This window comes from Leguminivora glycinivorella, chromosome 3, assembly GCF_023078275.1.
Source record: "Leguminivora glycinivorella isolate SPB_JAAS2020 chromosome 3, LegGlyc_1.1, whole genome shotgun sequence".
NCBI lineage: Eukaryota > Metazoa > Arthropoda > Insecta > Lepidoptera > Tortricidae > Leguminivora > Leguminivora glycinivorella.
In genome coordinates this window covers 7,973,033-7,992,776 of record NC_062973.1, presented here as the reverse complement: position 1 = coordinate 7,992,776, position 19,744 = coordinate 7,973,033, and the positions used below count along the sequence as shown (strand labels likewise).

The following is a 19,744-nucleotide window of genomic DNA, read 5'->3' as shown; positions in this document are numbered from 1 at the left end:
CTAAAAGCAACCCTGTCTTCCATAATGACAATAACAATATAAGCTGTAAGAGAAATATCAATTTAAAAGTGTATCTCGTCATATCCCTTAGAAATAAAAGCTTTGAGTGAAAAAATGTTTTATTGCTAGAAAAACCCTTATTACTTTTGTAGTAGTGATTTTTAGTTTCCCTACTCGACACTAGATGGCGCTATCTAGCAGCTAGTTGAATAAAATAACCCTTGCGCATAACATAATAAAAGTAAAAGATTCGTTGTCAATTTATCTTCATCTCAAAAAGTAGGATATAACTGTATTTTTATTTTTTAGGTACCTATTATAAAGGACGTAAACAAATAATTTGTACATTTTCGGGTGTGTTGGTTAACCAACGAAATAAAAACCAAGCGGATCTGCCACTGAGCGATCTGTTTAAAACCTCCTAATTTGGTGGTTTAATCTTTTCATTTTCCCTTAACTGGTTTACCACTGAGGGAGACAGTGTAATGGCAGATATGTCTCAGCTACGATGATTGGCAGGAATCTGCGCAGGATCGGGATAAGTGGCATACTCTCGTTTTGGAGGCCAAGATTTTGAGTCACAGAGTTAGTTAAACTGCTTTAAATAGCCTTTTGAGGGTAGATTTTGTTTACATTTATTTTAATACCTAAAGATACAGGCTAGAATTTACGGCCTGGCAAAATATGTATGAGTAGAAATGAAACGAATTTTTGTTATCATAGCAACACTAAGGGCCACTTGTACCAACGAAAATAGTGGGTTAATATGGGTTAATGGTGGCTGGTGGGCCATTTTATATGGAATTTGAGTAATTTTACAGATGACAGCCCACTAACCCGAGCCTGTGTGGTGACGGGTTAAGAATTTCACCACCCCCTTTCTTCCCGTGGGTGTCGTAGAAGGCGACTATGGGATATGGTTTAAATTGTGGCGTAGGCGAGAGGCTGGCAACCTGTCACTGCAATGTCACAGTTTCGTTTTCTTTCAACCCCTTATATGCCAAGAGTGGCACTGAAGCTTTAGTATTTAGTTTCATGTGTTCTGCCTACCCCTTTATGGGATACAGGCGTGATTGTATGTATGTATTGTAACCAGAGTTAAATGTTTGGTGCAAGTGGGCCTTAGGGACACTAGCCATTCGACTAGCCACCCTGGCCTTACTGTTTACAAAAGTGACTTAATAGTTGCCACATGCAAAACGGTTTATTGTATAGACGGTGGCGCCCCTATTAATTTCTACTCTTTTTGCCAGGCTGTAGACGCCAGAGAAAGGGTAGGTACAGTACGATTAATATCAGTTAACGATTCGGGTTTTACATCTATCTTGCTCGCACTTGTGCGATCCCGATAAGAGTCGAAGCCGAAGGGTAAAAGCCGAATAGTTAACAGGGTGGCTAGCCGAATGGCACAATCGCTCACGAAACGAAGCGCTAGTAGATATCTATCTCTATCGCGCTTGCGTATTGGCGCGACAGAGCCAGCGGCGTATCGCTTTCGTTTGGCGTCGGAGAAATGCCATTCGGCTACGGGGCCTGATTTTAATCGCACTGTAAAGCTAGGAACATACTACCTGGACGCGGACGTGCAATCGGTCGTCGGTCGTGGCCTTGAGCTGCCCGGTCGCGGTCGCGCGACCGCGGACGTCCACGTAGTATGTTCCTAGCTTTATGTTGTGTGGAAGGGGATGATAACTAAAACGACGAGCTGCGATATTTATGTGCTTTATTGGACTTTTTACACGTCTAAAAAACTACAGAACTGCGACTCTACTAGTCAAGGTTTTCGTTGGACCAAATGCTCCTGAACTGAATCAACAAAATATCTCTAAAATTACAATAAAATACAATTTATATTAATTATAATTTCATGACGCTTTAATAAAACAATATTTAATCTAAATTCATATACAAATAATCTTTCTTACATTACTTTAGGTAGGAACAAGCAATTAGATGTTAAACATAAGGTACATTTTCGTAGAAAACGCCTTGTACGAACACTTCTCGATTTTAAGCCACGATTAGAGAGCCTAAAAATCAGGAAGAGCTGGTCAGAGGGAAATTCATTAAGACTTTATATGTAATTGTACCTAATCATTACTTTTTGTTTGACACATCAGCACCAAAAGGTCGCAGAATGAATATAACATCTTATGGAGTTGAAATCAACTTATGATATAAATATTATATCATATTGTAAATACAACTTGCGTTTGAGTCTCGGTTTTATAAAGATGTGTTAGATGTTTACGTTGTTTAGATAAAATGTACTTGTATTACTAATATAAATGTGTGTAAACTCTAACACATCTTTAAAAACGTGTCTAGATCGACCTAGCAGTCAAAACTCTTACTACGGGCAACAATGAATGTTGGATACCATCCGCCCTGGAAACTGTGGTATATTTCACAATAGTGACATTAGTCGCCCGACAGACACTTCACCATTCATTGCGTGTTCAACAAGGAGATCATGAAGAATAGAGATTACCTCTATTCTCCATGAAGGAGATATTGACGCTGCGAAACAATGATACTTATTTATTAACCCAGAAATAGGCACCGAATTGTCAGTGTCAAGTGTCAATGTCACTCTGGTGAAGTAGCCCACTGATAGTAAGCCGTTCCTACCTTAAACTAAAGCAGTAATTCAAAATGGAAAAACATGATGTTTATCACAATGTTATGGACACTTAGTTCCCCCAGTAGATTCACTATTCAAATATACATAAAGTTACATTTTAAATAAGCAATTTTTTTTCAAAACGTTTCAAAAAAGCAGTTGGTATGAAAGCTACTCAGTACGGCAGAGACTCCGTTGTGTCTATATTATTACATAGTGAAAAGAAAAAAGTATATAGTACTCTCAAATTCTGTCTATTCGCAACTTAATAGTTACCTACCCAAGTATGTTGTTGAAACTAGCATATGATGAAAATAATAATATTCATTATAGAATTTTTATCTGGGATACAAGCCAAGTCAACTCTATGTGTACCTATTTGTCTGATTTGAATGACATTCAGAGAAAAAGGTACTATACTTTTTTCTTTTCCTCATGAGCTCGAAAGCCTCAGCGAAGGCACTACAACAATACGAACCGCGTGCTCTTTTGTGACACATCCACACACGCAGCACATTGCTCAAGAGAAATATTTGAAATAAAATAGACTTGGTATTCGATACCGGCATTAAAATTGCACATTATTCAGTCAATAAAATTACCAAGCTTAAACTGGATATAACTTAGCACAAATATTATAAATAATTATAAAAGATAATAATTTAAATATAAAAAAACAATGTCCTGCGTGAATGGAATGTCGGTACATCTAGATATATTACAGTTTAGGATAAAATTAATATAAATCATTAGCACGAGTAAGAATTAATATTAAAACGTATGCTAGGTACTTCACCCACGCATCGACGAGTATTACGATTTTTCGGATTGTAGAAAAGTATATTGAAAGATATCATACATTTATTAAAACGAGCTAGTTTGGAACTACATTGTTAGAAAAGTACGAATATTGAAAACACTGCTTTTTACACTTTTTCAAATTACAAGCATGCCGTTCGGTCTAAATAATGGACCAGCCATCATTTTAGTAACAGCTTATTCTCTGTTATGTCCTAATAAGAAAAAGACAGCAAGATTTTTCTGGCTCTATAGTGCTATGTTTTAAATATTGTACCGTAATACACGTCCGCTCACATTCGGTCGTCAGTCGCACAGTTACTCAATCTGATGGATCGTTGTGATTGTGCGAAACAAATATTATCATTTAGTCAATAAATGTGTATAATTATAACATAATTGCATTGACAAAATTTAAAATTAATTTATTTTATTTTATAATCGTCAATCTTGCTGTAAAATAGCAAAACAAAAGGTAATAAGGCAACGTTCAACATGAACGCCATGATTTTCCGAGTCCATAGATTTCATTTTTTTATAATTATTTCGTCGTGGGACGGCGATATTTCAACAAAGCGAGAACTCGAAACTCAGAGACAAAGTTCATAGTACTGAAGCAGTTTAGAACACTTGGAACAGCTCAAGATCCGTGCCAAGCATACAGGTTACATTTTCGTCAACATCTAAATAGTCCTTCGTGCGGCAAGAAGCCTCGTATGGGACGTTCTTCGCCAACCACGCATGCGACGAGGTCCGCCATTTTGTATTAAAAACTCTCTCATACGGGATAGCACGCCGCATGGCGCGAAAATTTAAAATATTGTTTTCCCGATAAATAATAGTTGTTTCGCACAAGCATCCGGGTCCTAGTAGCCAGCTCGCGCAGATAGGCAGTGGTAGCAAGCTCAGGGGATCCAACCCACCACGTAGCTGCGGCTGCGGGTGAACTGCGACACGCGGCGGATGCGCCCACCTGTGGGCAGGGCACTGTTAGAATAGGTGCGGAAATGTGGGCGGTTGTCAGTTGCCACTTTTGTGTCTTGAAGGCATAGAGTATAGAGGAATAAGTATGGAAAGAGTAACTCCATACATCAGTAAATGCGAGTTATTTGTAGTGACATCTAGCGTCAATCACGCGTCAAATAGCGTTTATCAGTACTGCTACTTGTCAATAGATGTCGCGAAAAACGAAAAGTCTAATGCTCAAAAATTATTAGGTAATTTATTACAAAAGTACATACAACATACATACAATCACGCCTGTATCCCATAAAGGGGTAGGCAGAACACATGAAACTACTAAAGCTTCAGTGCCACTCTTGGCAAATAAGGGGTTGAAAGAAAATACACAATACAATAGTATTAATCAGTATTCTGTTTTCAATTCTTTCTGCTTGTAATATAAGTTGTAAACTATTTTAATAATAAATTTTTGGCAGACGCGACACTGAGGACACCTAGTGTCGAGTAGTGGTGATGTCACTTCAAATAACTCGCATTTAGTGATGTATGGAATTACAACTCCTTCCTTACTTATTCCTCTGTGCTTGAAAGACAGGAGAAAATGGTTATATCCTCTTCGCACGACGACGAAATTTTTCAGTACATATGGCCTTTGAAGTTTCAATAGCACGATAAAATAGTAAGCCATCTGTACTGAAAAACCGTTACAATGTTCGGCCTTAATAATGTTGGTGTTCGACTTTTCATTATTCTTGTTCTTACTTGATATTATTTAATAAATATATAAAACTGAATGGACAACTGGCAAAAACCCATAATACATAACATGTCGCTGATATTATTCAGAAAACATCGAAGAGATGCCGCCGAGATAATGATTAACATAACTTAGAGAAACATGAAATGAAATATCTTACCAACCTAAAAATGTCAAATTCCTGCTAAGAAAATCAAGCGAGTACCCTAAAAATGATGGCTTCAGCCAAATATAATCAGAATGATGTCGCCCATAAGGTTCTATGTCAAATAAAAATATCGTGAGAAGATAATCAAGACTGACAATAAAAGTGTAAGTCACTTCTTTGGACCTTTTTTTATTACCCGTTAGATAAGTTTAGGGTCTAGAAAAGGTCACTTTTTTGCTTGGTTAACACCTATCTGAATAAATATTCGTAAGGTAAACTTGGGGCATATTTACAAAGGAACAGTAACCATGCAGTAGATGCAAGATTTAGCAACAAAGCATAATGCAGGGTCGTCTCACGGTGGATGCAAACATATTCACATAGGATATATATTTCGTCCAATATTATAAAGTTTACATACTTTAAGACATTTCTCCCGGTAGCTAAAAACTTATAAAACAAATATTAATATAGTATATTTACTGGTATATAAATATAATTTTAATTTCGAATAGTAAAACTGGCCAGGATTTTTTAAAGCAAATAGCGAATAAAGCTTGAATTGACCAATGATAATGGGAAGGTTAGAAAATGATATCGAAGAAAATAATTTATGAAGAATAGAAATGTCGATGTGATTTTTATTATTCGTAGTAAAGTCGACTTTATAATTGCCAAATGGAAATCTAAGAAAAAAATATACCTATATATTTATTAAATTGAATTCGCATAGTTAAAAAGAAAAGTAGTTCTGCTTTACATAATTCGCTCATGTTTCACATGTTTTTCAATTCAGCCTCTTGTCTTTAAATTATGCGACGTTCTATTTTTTCAATGCCAGAACTTTTAACCTAACAATAAACTCGTCATTAATTTGAAAAAATCTTGTATCTGATACTGTTACTCAAAGTTGAAACGAAAGTCTAAACGCATCCCATGCATACCACTTTTGTCTTTTTATTGAAAGAAGATGCGAGATTTTTTCAAAGTAGTGACGAAATGCATCTTATCTATCCATCACACTCACATAATGTGCAAGTGAGATGGATATAGTTTTGCATATTGTTAGGCAAGTCCGGTACAAAGTACTCACCAAAAAGGGTCGATCAAGGTTCTAGTTGCTCGTCTTGCTCCGTCGCTGCTGGCGTACTGAAATGCATACACACCGACAAACGTAAGGGAATTTATTTACAATAAACATACGGGTACTGATTTTCACTTCACTTCTAATTATCATCGGTTAAGCAAACTAGGTAAAATCGTTATTATCAAATGTATCAATAAAGATATATTGAGAAAAAACTAACATTTCTCAGACAATTTATTAAATTTGGATGCCAAACAGGGAGAAAAATTTCTAGTATTATTTATTACGACATGTACCGTCAGATACTCGATAGATTAAAAAAAATGTAATATCAAATTTAGAGGCCAAGGAGACAGTAGTCAAATTTCATTGAGTGAAAATCAGTACAATAATTGAGGTTCAATCATAAATAAATTCAACACATATAGGATATTGTAACAAACTCGAAGGAAATGCGGACAGTTAAGTATTTCATACATGCTTCTTGTAAATGGAATACGTCGTTTAGTATCACTGCATTCTGCATTCCGTTAGATCACACTCATGCCGAAAACGTTCGCTACAGGTCCTTACCTTAGTAGAAAAAAAAAATTAACTCCCTATAATAAATATAAAATCTCATGTTTCCGTCTCATGTCAAAGCGAACAGAAATACGCATAGTAAAAGTTGTCATACTTTTATTTTTCTACTATGGTGTTTTGCATCTGAATTAAATTTTTTATTCAATAATATAATCTCCTTCAGATGATATTTCGGACTTAGTAGCGAATCTTAGTTAGTTAATTCTATCCTTTTTAAAACTCGAATCTCTCGTCAACGATCTCAGTGACTTTACCAATGTTCGGTTAATTTAGGCATTCGGGACAATGAACGTCTATCCTGTCACAATGGAATCCCTCAGCTCTCCAGGCCTACTAAGCGTATCTGTAGATTAGCAAAAGCTTTGCGCTGTAAAAAACCGTTATTTTCCCGAAAAACAGCCTTTACAACATTCGCGCAAAGTACACTGGTATTTTACCGATTATTGTGGCCTTTCTCTAAAAATTATCATTCGGTTCTACGCTCCCCTCTCGGCTAAAATCAAATGTTAAGGTTAGATAGTTGAAAACAAACATTAGTTGCAAATTATAATATCAGTGTTTCATTTGGAAATATAGAATTTTAAAAGAAACTTAATTTAATATTGAAGAAAAGGGTTTATAGAGTAAAACATGTTAAATAGAAAATATGCAACTCTATGGTATAAAAGTGACATATTTCTATAAAATTTTGTTGGTGCAGTTTTATCAAATGCAAAACAAACATAGGTACAGCGGAGTTCACAAACATTCTTATAAATCAAGACTCCAAAAATATATTTACACGTCCTCTAAGTGACAATAAGGTCGTGTGGGGTATATTTGGACCATTGGTTTGTATAGATGTTTGTGAACTTAATCATATGTGGGTCAATGAAAATACCAATAACATTTTAATTTACGGCTAGCATTAACAAACAATAATAAATTCATATTTTGAACAAATTTGAGGGATCTTTACGAAGATATTTTTATCTAAATCAAATAGAATTACAGAAGAGAGGTTGGTTGGCTATCAATAAAGAGCAATATTTATGGCAGAATTGTCATATATGCTATGCAGCTATGAAATCGTTCAGAGAATGCTTCTGATCTTTCGGGTGGAATAAATTATAAATAAATATTATTGATCAGATTTTTTTGGTCATTGTTTGATGTTGAGTTTTTTTTTGTTGATGAAATGCTAGCCGTACATACTGATATAAATTGCATTATTTCTTAGTTCATAAAACTGCACCGTGAGTCAGTGTCGACACTCAAATAAGCTGCTCATAAGCGAAGTCTGTTATTGGCCGCCGTGCGAACATGGTACCCGGTCGGGCCTGACCTTTCACTTCTATTGGCTACGCGCCCCCTTTTGCAGTTGGTTAAAGAACCTGAACTGGAGTCGCAGCGTTAGGTCTTTCCGTACTGGAATGGAAACAAACTGTGACTATGTGTGCGTGTGTGGCTAGTCTAGGTGGGAGTAGGGGGGGCCACGCGGATGTGTGTCGCGTTACTCACGAGTGGGGGTTGGGGTTAAAGTCGGGTCGTTCCGCCTTCACGAACGTATCTTCGGGCTCGAGATCGACCGGGATTTGTCGTTCGGAGGTGTCGAAGTCGGGGGGTTTGGCCTCGACGGTGACGGAGCCCTCTACGGTTTCCGTGATGGGCTCTGTGGGCGTGACGGCCTCGGCGCTGGGCGGAGTCATGTTGAAGAAGCTGGAGTCGACGCCCACGCCGGGCGGCGGCCCGCGCGGCAGACGGAGGCTTAGGGAAGCGCTGGCGCGCTTTTGTAACCGGCAATCTGAACGGATAGCGGGCGTTTGACAGTTGTCGATGCGAAGCGCATGCTATGGACGCCGCTACTCACTCTGGGTGGGGTGTTTTGTGGTTTAGTTGAGATGTGATTACGCTGAGTAACGTTTGTGTCAAATATTTTCTATATATTCTTTGTTAATTTGTTACTTGTATCGAACAGTTAAAATTTGTCTTTTCTAAATTCTAACGCGGCAAGTAAAAGCTTTATATGAGGTATTTCATTTATTTTAAATTAAGAGAGAACTCACCAGCACGTTCGAAAATTGAAAACGTCAAACAGATACAATTTTCAGAAAAGCTATGGTTTAACTCCAAACCCATTTTAACTTATAAAAATAATCACATTATATGATTCTCTTTCGTTACTCATCGTAATAGCTACTGTAGCTACTTGTTGGTTAATGCTATGGGGTGAACACGGTACTACCGCCGACGCCAGGTCGCCCGCTCGCGAGCGCCATCTGTACCGCAAGTTATCCGTTAATGTTGAGCTTCCAAGCCTTCTTCTTTTAGGAAATGAATCTCAAATCACAGTTCAGGGCTTATTTTTCTGAAGACTTACCCTCTTATTCATAAACGTTCACTAAAGTTAACAAGCCGATAAAATCATTTGTCCCTTTCTGTCACACCAATACGTTGGAAAGGGACAAGCGATTTTTATCGGCTTGATAACTTCAGTGAAAGTATAAACTTTCACTGAAGTTATCAAGCCGATAAAATATTCATAAGAATAAAGAGAAGATATTCATAAGAATAAAGGGGTTAAACGCGTAATATTTAACGCGATGTCGCAAACTTTAGTAAACATCAAAAATATACTCCAAATACGATATGTATTGGATATGTGGCTTATTAGATTCATATCGGAATTAGAGATATTTTTTTACGTGTACTAAAATTCGGAATACGCAGTACATTATTTATAACATGTGATATTCAATTGCTTGAGCAATAATTCTTATATGTGGTTAGCCATTTCTCTTGAAGCTCTTTCGTAGCATACTGAATGCAGATGCAGATATGATATAGTGTATATTCACAATGTAGGTACTCATGATATCAGCTTGATACAAGTTATGATGGTGAACAGAAATGAGTCACACAATCATGATACACATATGAAGAACAAATCATAATTCATATAATAATAGAAAAAATAACACAATTTGATGAGACAAATAGAGATAAAGTGTAAATAAAACAAAAAAAAAAATCAGGCGAGTACCTCCTTCTTTTTTGAAGTTGGTTTAAAAATAAAAATGTGAAGTTAAATATTTCACCATCACAAAAATAAAAAAGAAATATTCTATATGCAATAGAGATTACATTATTATTGCTACAGTATACTATACTTTGATTCTAAACTTCTTGGCTCCAGTAATATCATGCTGTCTCATAAATCTCATAGATTTCCTGGCATTCCTATGGATTTTCAAAAAACCTACTCTGTACTAATAAATAGAGTAATAATAATCCTTCTGAAGATGGGTATATTGTGTAATATTTTAACAACCTTGTGCGACTAAGACTGGAAATAAAGTAACGGAAAACTGAAGATGCTAAATCAAGGTGGCAAGGTGGCGAGAAATGTATGTCATACTTTAATGATATTCATTTGGATATCACTCATTAAATCATCATCATCATTTCAGCCTTCAATCGCCAATTGCTGAGCATAGGCCTCCCTTCGTGTACGCTACTTTCCGGTCCCGGGCTAGTCTCATCCAGAGGTATATCACTAACATATGAATTCGCAACCTTCTGACTCTCCCTCACTATAGCCGCGGCTCGTTCTCAACGGGGCGAAGAGCGGTGTACTTGTATCAATACCATCCTCGCCCACCGCAAGCATGTGTCTAAGGGCTAGTGCGCACTAAGCGGCTAGCCGCGTGTGCATATTGCGTACAGTATTTACGGCTTCGGTTTTCATTCATTCCTTCCCGCCGTGTGGACAACCGCGTAGTGTGTACCTAGCATAAGTATTGCTTTCCTACGCTTACATCGGTAGCTGACGTCGGACGGTGGATACTTTGTCAGCGCAGACGCCCGCGGTGACATCGCCGGCGCATAGCAACAAAGCCACTCGCAAGGCTCGGAACCGGTTTATTTTTTACCGGTTAAAAGCGGTTTATTTCGAACGCGAACGTTATGAGAACTTAATTTTAACCGAAATAAACCGGTTTATTCCACGAGCGGCAAGACGCGCTGGCGCCGTATATATACCTACGTTCACGCAGCGACTTTTTTGTTTGGTTAGAACAGTAATTACCTATCATGCTGTGGAATAAACTGGTTTATTTTGTTCTAAACCGGTTAATCGAACGAAAGCTTTATGAAAGCGTTCCCCTAAAAACCGGTTTAAAAATAGCGGTTATTTGAGCGAAAACGAAATTTAAAGGTTTTGCCGCAAGTACATGATAACGGTTTGAAAATTTAACCGGTATCCGAGCCCTGGCCACTCGTCTCGAGTAAGACTCTCCCGTCGATGTCCGGCCGAGGTGTTGCCTAGCATCGCGGTCGCCAGCACGGGAGCAGTGAGAGTATACAGCTGGCACTCACTCCGGTCGATGTTGCGCTGCAGATGCGAGGCGACGCGGTGGCGCGCGTCGCTGTACTCGAGGTGCAGCCCGAGCCGCAGCAGCGTGGGGTTCTGCTCCACTAGCGACGTGATCTCCATCTCGATCTTGTTGCCGAGCACCGTTGATCGCTGGAAACAAATTAGAACAAGTTAGGGCCGGTTGCATCAAACCATCTGACACCGTTAAAGCGTTCGTTAAATTTTATTGTACGGAAAGTTCCATAGACGTTTGCTGCTTGATGATGATGTGTCTGTCAAATGTGGTTGATGCAACTGGCCCTTAGAAGCGTATTAATACGTCTTATGGTCAGTTGAATCAACCGCACTTAAGAAACACATCAACATATGTAACTCAGCAGAAACCTATGAAAAATTCCATACCCTAAATTCGGTATATCAGAAGAATGAAGTCGGTCTCGTGACTAGTGTCAGTGACAGAGACAGCACTAGTGTAGTGTGTCTCACCTAGTTGGAGGCGCGGAACTCCTCGACGGTTTTGTTGTGGAGGATGAAGTCGGTCTCGTGACTAGTGTCAGTGACAGAGACAGCACTAGTGTAGTGTGTCTCACCTGGTTGGAGGCGCGGAACTCCTCGACGGTGTTGTTGTGGAGGAGAGCCTTGACGAGCTGCACGACGCCGGTGGGGCTGATGAAGTCGGTCTCGTGACTAGTGTCAGTGACAGAGACAGCACTAGTGTAGTGTGTCTCACCTGGTTGGAGGCGCGGAACTCCTCGACGGTGTTGTTGTGGAGGAGAGCCTTGACGAGCTGCACGACGCCGGTGGGGCTGATGAAGTCGGTCTCGTGACTAGTGTCAGTGACAGAGACAGCACTAGTGTAGTGTGTCTCACCTGGTTGGAGGCGCGGAACTCCTCGACGGTGTTGTTGTGGAGGAGAGCCTTGACGAGCTGCACGACGCCGGTGGGGCTGATGAAGTCGGTCTCGTGACTAGTGTCAGTGACAGAGACAGCACTAGTGTAGTGTGTCTCACCTGGTTGGAGGCGCGGAACTCCTCGACGGTGTTGTTGTGGAGGAGAGCCTTGACGAGCTGCACGACGCCGGTGGGGCTGATGAAGTCGGTCTCGTGACTAGTGTCAGTGACAGAGACAGCACTAGTGTAGTGTGTCTCACCTGGTTGGAGGCGCGGAACTCCTCGACGGTGTTGTTGTGGAGGAGAGCCTTGACGAGCTGCACGACGCCGGTGGGGCTGATGAAGTCGGTCTCGTGACTAGTGTCAGTGACAGAGACAGCACTAGTGTAGTGTGTCTCACCTGGTTGGAGGCGCGGAACTCCTCGACGGTGTTGTTGTGGAGGAGAGCCTTGACGAGCTGCACGACGCCGGTGGGGCTGATGAAGTCGGTCTCGTGACTAGTGTCAGTGACAGAGACAGCACTAGTGTAGTGTGTCTCACCTGGTTGGAGGCGCGGAACTCCTCGACGGTGTTGTTGTGGAGGAGAGCCTTGACGAGCTGCACGACGCCGGTGGGGCTGATGAAGTCGGTCTCGTGACTAGTGTCAGTGACAGAGACAGCACTAGTGTAGTGTGTCTCACCTGGTTGGAGGCGCGGAACTCCTCGACGGTGTTGTTGTGGAGGAGAGCCTTGACGAGCTGCACGACGCCGGTGGGGCTGATGAAGTCGGTCTCGTGACTAGTGTCAGTGACAGAGACAGCACTAGTGTAGTGTGTCTCACCTGGTTGGAGGCGCGGAACTCCTCGACGGTGTTGTTGTGGAGGAGAGCCTTGACGAGCTGCACGACGCCGGTGGGGCTGATGAAGTCGGTCTCGTGACTAGTGTCAGTGACAGAGACAGCACTAGTGTAGTGTGTCTCACCTGGTTGGAGGCGCGGAACTCCTCGACGGTGTTGTTGTGGAGGAGAGCCTTGACGAGCTGCACGACGCCGGTGGGGCTGATGAAGTCGGTCTCGTGACTAGTGTCAGTGACAGAGACAGCACTAGTGTAGTGTGTCTCACCTGGTTGGAGGCGCGGAACTCCTCGACGGTGTTGTTGTGGAGGAGGAGCCTTGACGAGCTGCACGACGCCGGTGGGGCTGATGAAGTCGGTCTCGTGACTAGTGTCAGTGACAGAGACAGCACTAGTGTAGTGTGTCTCACCTGGTTGGAGGCGCGGAACTCCTCGACGGTGTTGTTGTGGAGGAGCGCCTTGACGAGCTGCACGACGCCGGTGGGGCTGATGAAGTCGGTCTCGTGACTAGTGTCAGTGACAGAGACAGCACTAGTGTAGTGTGTCTCACCTGGTTGGAGGCGCGGAACTCCTCGACGGTGTTGTTGTGGAGGAGAGCCTTGACGAGCTGCACGACGCCGGTGGGGCTGATGAAGTCGGTCTCGTGACTAGTGTCAGTGACAGAGACAGCACTAGTGTAGTGTGTCTCACCTGGTTGGAGGCGCGGAACTCCTCGACGGTGTTGTTGTGGAGGAGCGCCTTCACGAGCTGCACGACGCCGGTGGGGCTGATGAAGTCGGTCTCGTGACTAGTGTCAGTGACAGAGACAGCACTAGTGTAGTGTGTCTCACCTGGTTGGAGGCGCGGAACTCCTCGACGGTGTTGTTGTGGAGGAGCGCCTTCACGAGCTGCACGACGCCGGTGGGGCTGATGAAGTCGGTCTCGTGACTAGTGTCAGTGACAGAGACAGCACTAGTGTAGTGTGTCTCACCTGGTTGGAGGCGCGGAACTCCTCGACGGTGTTGTTGTGGAGGAGCGCCTTCACGAGCTGCACGACGCCGGTGGGGCTGATGAAGTCGGTCTCGTGACTAGTGTCAGTGACAGAGACAGCACTAGTGTAGTGTGTCTCACCTGGTTGGAGGCGCGGAACTCCTCGACGGTGTTGTTGTGGAGGAGCGCCTTCACGAGCTGCACGACGCCGGTGGGGCTGATGAAGTCGGTCTCGTGACTAGTGTCAGTGACAGAGACAGCACTAGTGTAGTGTGTCTCACCTGGTTGGAGGCGCGGAACTCCTCGACGGTGTTGTTGTGGAGGAGCGCCTTCACGAGCTGCACGACGCCGGTGGGGCTGATGAAGTCGGTCTCGTGACTAGTGTCAGTGACAGAGACAGCACTAGTGTAGTGTGTCTCACCTGGTTGGAGGCGCGGAACTCCTCGACGGTGTTGTTGTGGAGGAGCGCCTTCACGAGCTGCACGACGCCGGTGGGGCTGATGAAGTCGGTCTCGTGACTAGTGTCAGTGACAGAGACAGCACTAGTGTAGTGTGTCTCACCTGGTTGGAGGCGCGGAACTCCTCGACGGTGTTGTTGTGGAGGAGCGCCTTCACGAGCTGCACGACGCCGGTGGGGCTGATGAAGTCGGTCTCGTGACTAGTGTCAGTGACAGAGACAGCACTAGTGTAGTGTGTCTCACCTGGTTGGAGGCGCGGAACTCCTCGACGGTGTTGTTGTGGAGGAGCGCCTTCACGAGCTGCACGACGCCGGTGGGGCTGATGAAGTCGGTCTCGTGACTAGTGTCAGTGACAGAGACAGCACTAGTGTAGTGTGTCTCACCTGGTTGGAGGCGCGGAACTCCTCGACGGTGTTGTTGTGGAGGAGCGCCTTCACGAGCTGCACGACGCCGGTGGGGCTGATGAAGTCGGTCTCGTGACTAGTGTCAGTGACAGAGACAGCACTAGTGTAGTGTGTCTCACCTGGTTGGAGGCGCGGAACTCCTCGACGGTGTTGTTGTGGAGGAGCGCCTTCACGAGCTGCACGACGCCGGTGGGGCTGATGAAGTCGGTCTCGTGACTAGTGTCAGTGACAGAGACAGCACTAGTGTAGTGTGTCTCACCTGGTTGGAGGCGCGGAACTCCTCGACGGTGTTGTTGTGGAGGAGCGCCTTCACGAGCTGCACGACGCCGGTGGGGCTGATGAAGTCGGTCTCGTGACTAGTGTCAGTGACAGAGACAGCACTAGTGTAGTGTGTCTCACCTGGTTGGAGGCGCGGAACTCCTCGACGGTGTTGTTGTGGAGGAGCGCCTTCACGAGCTGCACGACGCCGGTGGGGCTGATGAAGTCGGTCTCGTGACTAGTGTCAGTGACAGAGACAGCACTAGTGTAGTGTGTCTCACCTGGTTGGAGGCGCGGAACTCCTCGACGGTGTTGTTGTGGAGGAGCGCCTTCACGAGCTGCACGACGCCGGTGGGGCTGATGAAGTCGGTCTCGTGACTAGTGTCAGTGACAGAGACAGCACTAGTGTAGTGTGTCTCACCTGGTTGGAGGCGCGGAACTCCTCGACGGTGTTGTTGTGGAGGAGCGCCTTCACGAGCTGCACGACGCCGGTGGGGCTGATGAAGTCGGTCTCGTGACTAGTGTCAGTGACAGAGACAGCACTAGTGTAGTGTGTCTCACCTGGTTGGAGGCGCGGAACTCCTCGACGGTGTTGTTGTGGAGGAGCGCCTTCACGAGCTGCACGACGCCGGTGGGGCTGATGAAGTCGGTCTCGTGACTAGTGTCAGTGACAGAGACAGCACTAGTGTAGTGTGTCTCACCTGGTTGGAGGCGCGGAACTCCTCGACGGTGTTGTTGTGGAGGAGCGCCTTCACGAGCTGCACGACGCCGGTGGGGCTGATGAAGTCGGTCTCGTGACTAGTGTCAGTGACAGAGACAGCACTAGTGTAGTGTGTCTCACCTGGTTGGAGGCGCGGAACTCCTCGACGGTGTTGTTGTGGAGGAGCGCCTTCACGAGCTGCACGACGCCGGTGGGGCTGATGAAGTCGGTCTCGTGACTAGTGTCAGTGACAGAGACAGCACTAGTGTAGTGTGTCTCACCTGGTTGGAGGCGCGGAACTCCTCGACGGTGTTGTTGTGGAGGAGCGCCTTCACGAGCTGCACGACGCCGGTGGGGCTGATGAAGTCGGTCTCGTGACTAGTGTCAGTGACAGAGACAGCACTAGTGTAGTGTGTCTCACCTGGTTGGAGGCGCGGAACTCCTCGACGGTGTTGTTGTGGAGGAGCGCCTTCACGAGCTGCACGACGCCGGTGGGGCTGATGAAGTCGGTCTCGTGACTAGTGTCAGTGACAGAGACAGCACTAGTGTAGTGTGTCTCACCTGGTTGGAGGCGCGGAACTCCTCGACGGTGTTGTTGTGGAGGAGCGCCTTCACGAGCTGCACGACGCCGGTGGGGCTGATGAAGTCGGTCTCGTGACTAGTGTCAGTGACAGAGACAGCACTAGTGTAGTGTGTCTCACCTGGTTGGAGGCGCGGAACTCCTCGACGGTGTTGTTGTGGAGGAGCGCCTTCACGAGCTGCACGACGCCGGTGGGGCTGATGAAGTCGGTCTCGTGACTAGTGTCAGTGACAGAGACAGCACTAGTGTAGTGTGTCTCACCTGGTTGGAGGCGCGGAACTCCTCGACGGTGTTGTTGTGGAGGAGCGCCTTCACGAGCTGCACGACGCCGGTGGGGCTGATGAAGTCGGTCTCGTGACTAGTGTCAGTGACAGAGACAGCACTAGTGTAGTGTGTCTCACCTGGTTGGAGGCGCGGAACTCCTCGACGGTGTTGTTGTGGAGGAGCGCCTTCACGAGCTGCACGACGCCGGTGGGGCTGATGAAGTCGGTCTCGTGACTAGTGTCAGTGACAGAGACAGCACTAGTGTAGTGTGTCTCACCTGGTTGGAGGCGCGGAACTCCTCGACGGTGTTGTTGTGGAGGAGCGCCTTCACGAGCTGCACGACGCCGGTGGGGCTGATGAAGTCGGTCTCGTGACTAGTGTCAGTGACAGAGACAGCACTAGTGTAGTGTGTCTCACCTGGTTGGAGGCGCGGAACTCCTCGACGGTGTTGTTGTGGAGGAGCGCCTTCACGAGCTGCACGACGCCGGTGGGGCTGATGAAGTTGGTCTCGACGTTGACGACGCGCAGCGCGGTGTTGGCCTCGAGCGCGGCGGCGAGCAGCGCGGCCGAGCGGTCCGTGAGCCCGACGTTCACGAGGCTCAGCACCTCGAGGTGTGTGTTGGTTTTGAGGCTTTCGAATAGCTTGTCGAATTTCTCGTCGCTTATGTTCTGGAAGGAAAGGTTAAAGTTGAAAGTTATACAAAAGAATAAAGTACAGACGTACTTTGGAACGTTATATTTCTGCTTTCCATCACAGAAGTGTTTTTTGTTGTGATTGTGCTTCATGGGGCCATTTTATCAGAGATATTTCCGTTTGGCTTTCTAGTGGAAACGACCTTATTAAAATCGGGTTAACCGACCATTTTATATGGAATTTGAGAGATCCAGCCCACTAACCCCGGGTTAAATGTTTGGTGCAAGTGGGCCTTCAAAGCTTTAGGACCTGGCATGGAAAACAAGTGCTTAAGGGTCCACAGAAAACTCAATTTTCCATACAAACGTAGTAACGCTTTCACTGACGATTAACTAGATTGTACTAACGGTGTACTTTCAATAGGATAAGGCTTATCCTATTCATATCTTATCTTTTATTATTACCTACAATCCATTTTCTGCGCCGTTTGTACTGTATGCCTACCATCTCCAATTCCTCAAAGGTTAACTGGAAGGGATCCCTTAAAGGGATAAGTTCGCCTTTGTAGTGATAAGCTCTTTTTCTTGAGTGTTGTATTATTTTCTGGTACAATAAAGTATTTTACTACTACTACTACTGCTTACCGAACAAAACTGCACTTTTTTTCTAAATTTTTACCTTCTTTACAGTTTTCGTCTGCTTTTGTTTACATTCTTTTGTCTTTCTAATTATAAACGTACATTAGGTACACTCATATCCATTATGTCGTTTTATGTGCAAAGTTTCATCACAATTTAATGTAGTTTCATATTGAGAACACAATTTTGTTTGTACGAGCAGGTGGAATTCAGTCATCTTACCGTAGACGTTCTTACGTCATTAGTTGCGATACGTAATACTACGTTAAGCCCGTCACAATACGAACAACAAATAGTTATGTAAGTGTTCATTGATTGTCGAGTGACGTCAGCACGTCAGCAGAAGACGAGTAGGCGTTTCGTTAATTTGAGACGTTGACGCTCATTAAAGAGGATCTTGTTTAAACTCTGGTAACATTTGTGCAACGATTATTTATATAGGATTTACATACTTCATACTCGTACTAAGAATCGTACCTCGATTTTTTAGCGCCACCTATTACATACTATCATAACTACACTGATGCCTACAAATTTATATTTTCAAAATGTGTATTGACGTGATATCATGATTTTAAAATAAAGAAATATGTCACTTGTTCTTATAAAACATAAAAACACGCAAAAATATTTGGCGAAAATATGATTTTGGCCACTTCCAGGCTGCGAACAGCGCCTTCTAGTTTTAAGCGTAAAAGGCCCATTACATTTCAGCGGTACGCTTTTTTGTATGGGCTTTGTCAGTCCAGTATTAAATCGTTCTTGATTTGTGTAAAACTTATCTTGTGTTACGATGTTCATATTTTTTATCATGCAGAAACGTCTGCGAGTGATGTTTAAATTAAAGGAAAAATGGACTCGAACCTGCGACCTACTGCTTTGCGAGCAATATATGATTTTCATGTCGATTTTAGGCAGTTTGGGCGAACATTCGGTAATAGACTTGATATGTTTTAAATTCAAATTTTAGTAAAAAAATATCTCGACTTTTATCAACTCCTTCACGCCATCCATCGATATGTACAGTCAACCAATTGGAACCCTAGGCCACTCTACAACCATGTCAAAATGACAAGCAGTAAGAGATTTCTTACAATCTGATTCGTAACGTCACTATGACATAGTTCTACCTATACAGTAGCCAGGGTTCCAATCGGTTGACTGTACAAAGAATGGAGGTAATGAGATGTTGGTACTATTACATTTCTTTGATTAATATGGAAAATGTTCTGCGGCATTTTGGCATAAGATTCACGCTCTAATTTTTAAGCAACCTTCTTTCTAGACATGCGCGACCAGGCAGGCAATTATGATCGCGCGATAAATGATAAAACATCAGGACGTCCCTATCGCACTTACAAATAGTGCGATAGGGACGTCCTGATGTTTTATCATTTATCGCGCGATCATTATTGCCTTGCAGCATTTGGTCATATAATTATTAATTTAAATTTAGTTTCCGTTAGCGTTTCTGCTTAGGGTCCCCCCAAAACTAGCGTCTCGCGACCGTAGTGTCGGGCCAACTGCATGAAAAAAGATACAGTTGGCCCGACGCTACGATCGCGAGACGCTAAATGCGGAGGGGCCCTTAGGTAGTAAACAGAAGGTCAAATAGCCAACTATTATTATTATGCATATCGTCACTACTTTAAAAAAACTTGTATCTTCGTCTGTCATTGAAAAGTCAATGTAATAAGTATGTATGGAATGCATATAGACTTACTGCGTTTTAACTTTGAGAAGCAGCGTGAGATACGAGATTTTTTCAAAGTAGTGACGATATATTACATTTGTGTTTTGTTTTGA

At 43.7% G+C, this 19,744-nt stretch overlaps 1 protein-coding gene across 3 annotated transcripts in view; it reads right to left on the bottom strand.

Annotated features, from left to right (window-relative positions):
• Positions 1-1,706: 1,706 nt before the first annotated feature.
• Positions 1,707-19,744, bottom strand: part of LOC125242681 (tropomodulin-1) — a 109,825-nt gene continuing 91,787 nt past the window's right edge. The window contains exons 7-11 of one of the 3 annotated variants that reach the window (XM_048151547.1): positions 17,084-17,335; positions 11,315-11,462; positions 8,459-8,741; positions 6,383-6,438; positions 1,707-4,394 (exon numbers count right to left, since the gene is read on the bottom strand). In XM_048151547.1, the coding sequence (XP_048007504.1) occupies positions 6,396-6,438; positions 8,459-8,741; positions 11,315-11,462; positions 17,084-17,335 (726 nt within the window). In that variant the 3' untranslated portion in view covers positions 1,707-4,394; positions 6,383-6,395. Of the gene's footprint in view, positions 4,395-6,382; positions 6,439-8,458; positions 8,742-11,314; positions 11,463-13,828; positions 16,965-17,083; positions 17,336-19,744 lie in introns of those variants that run through there. The other 2 variants (XM_048151545.1, XM_048151546.1) reach the window with 2 other exon arrangements.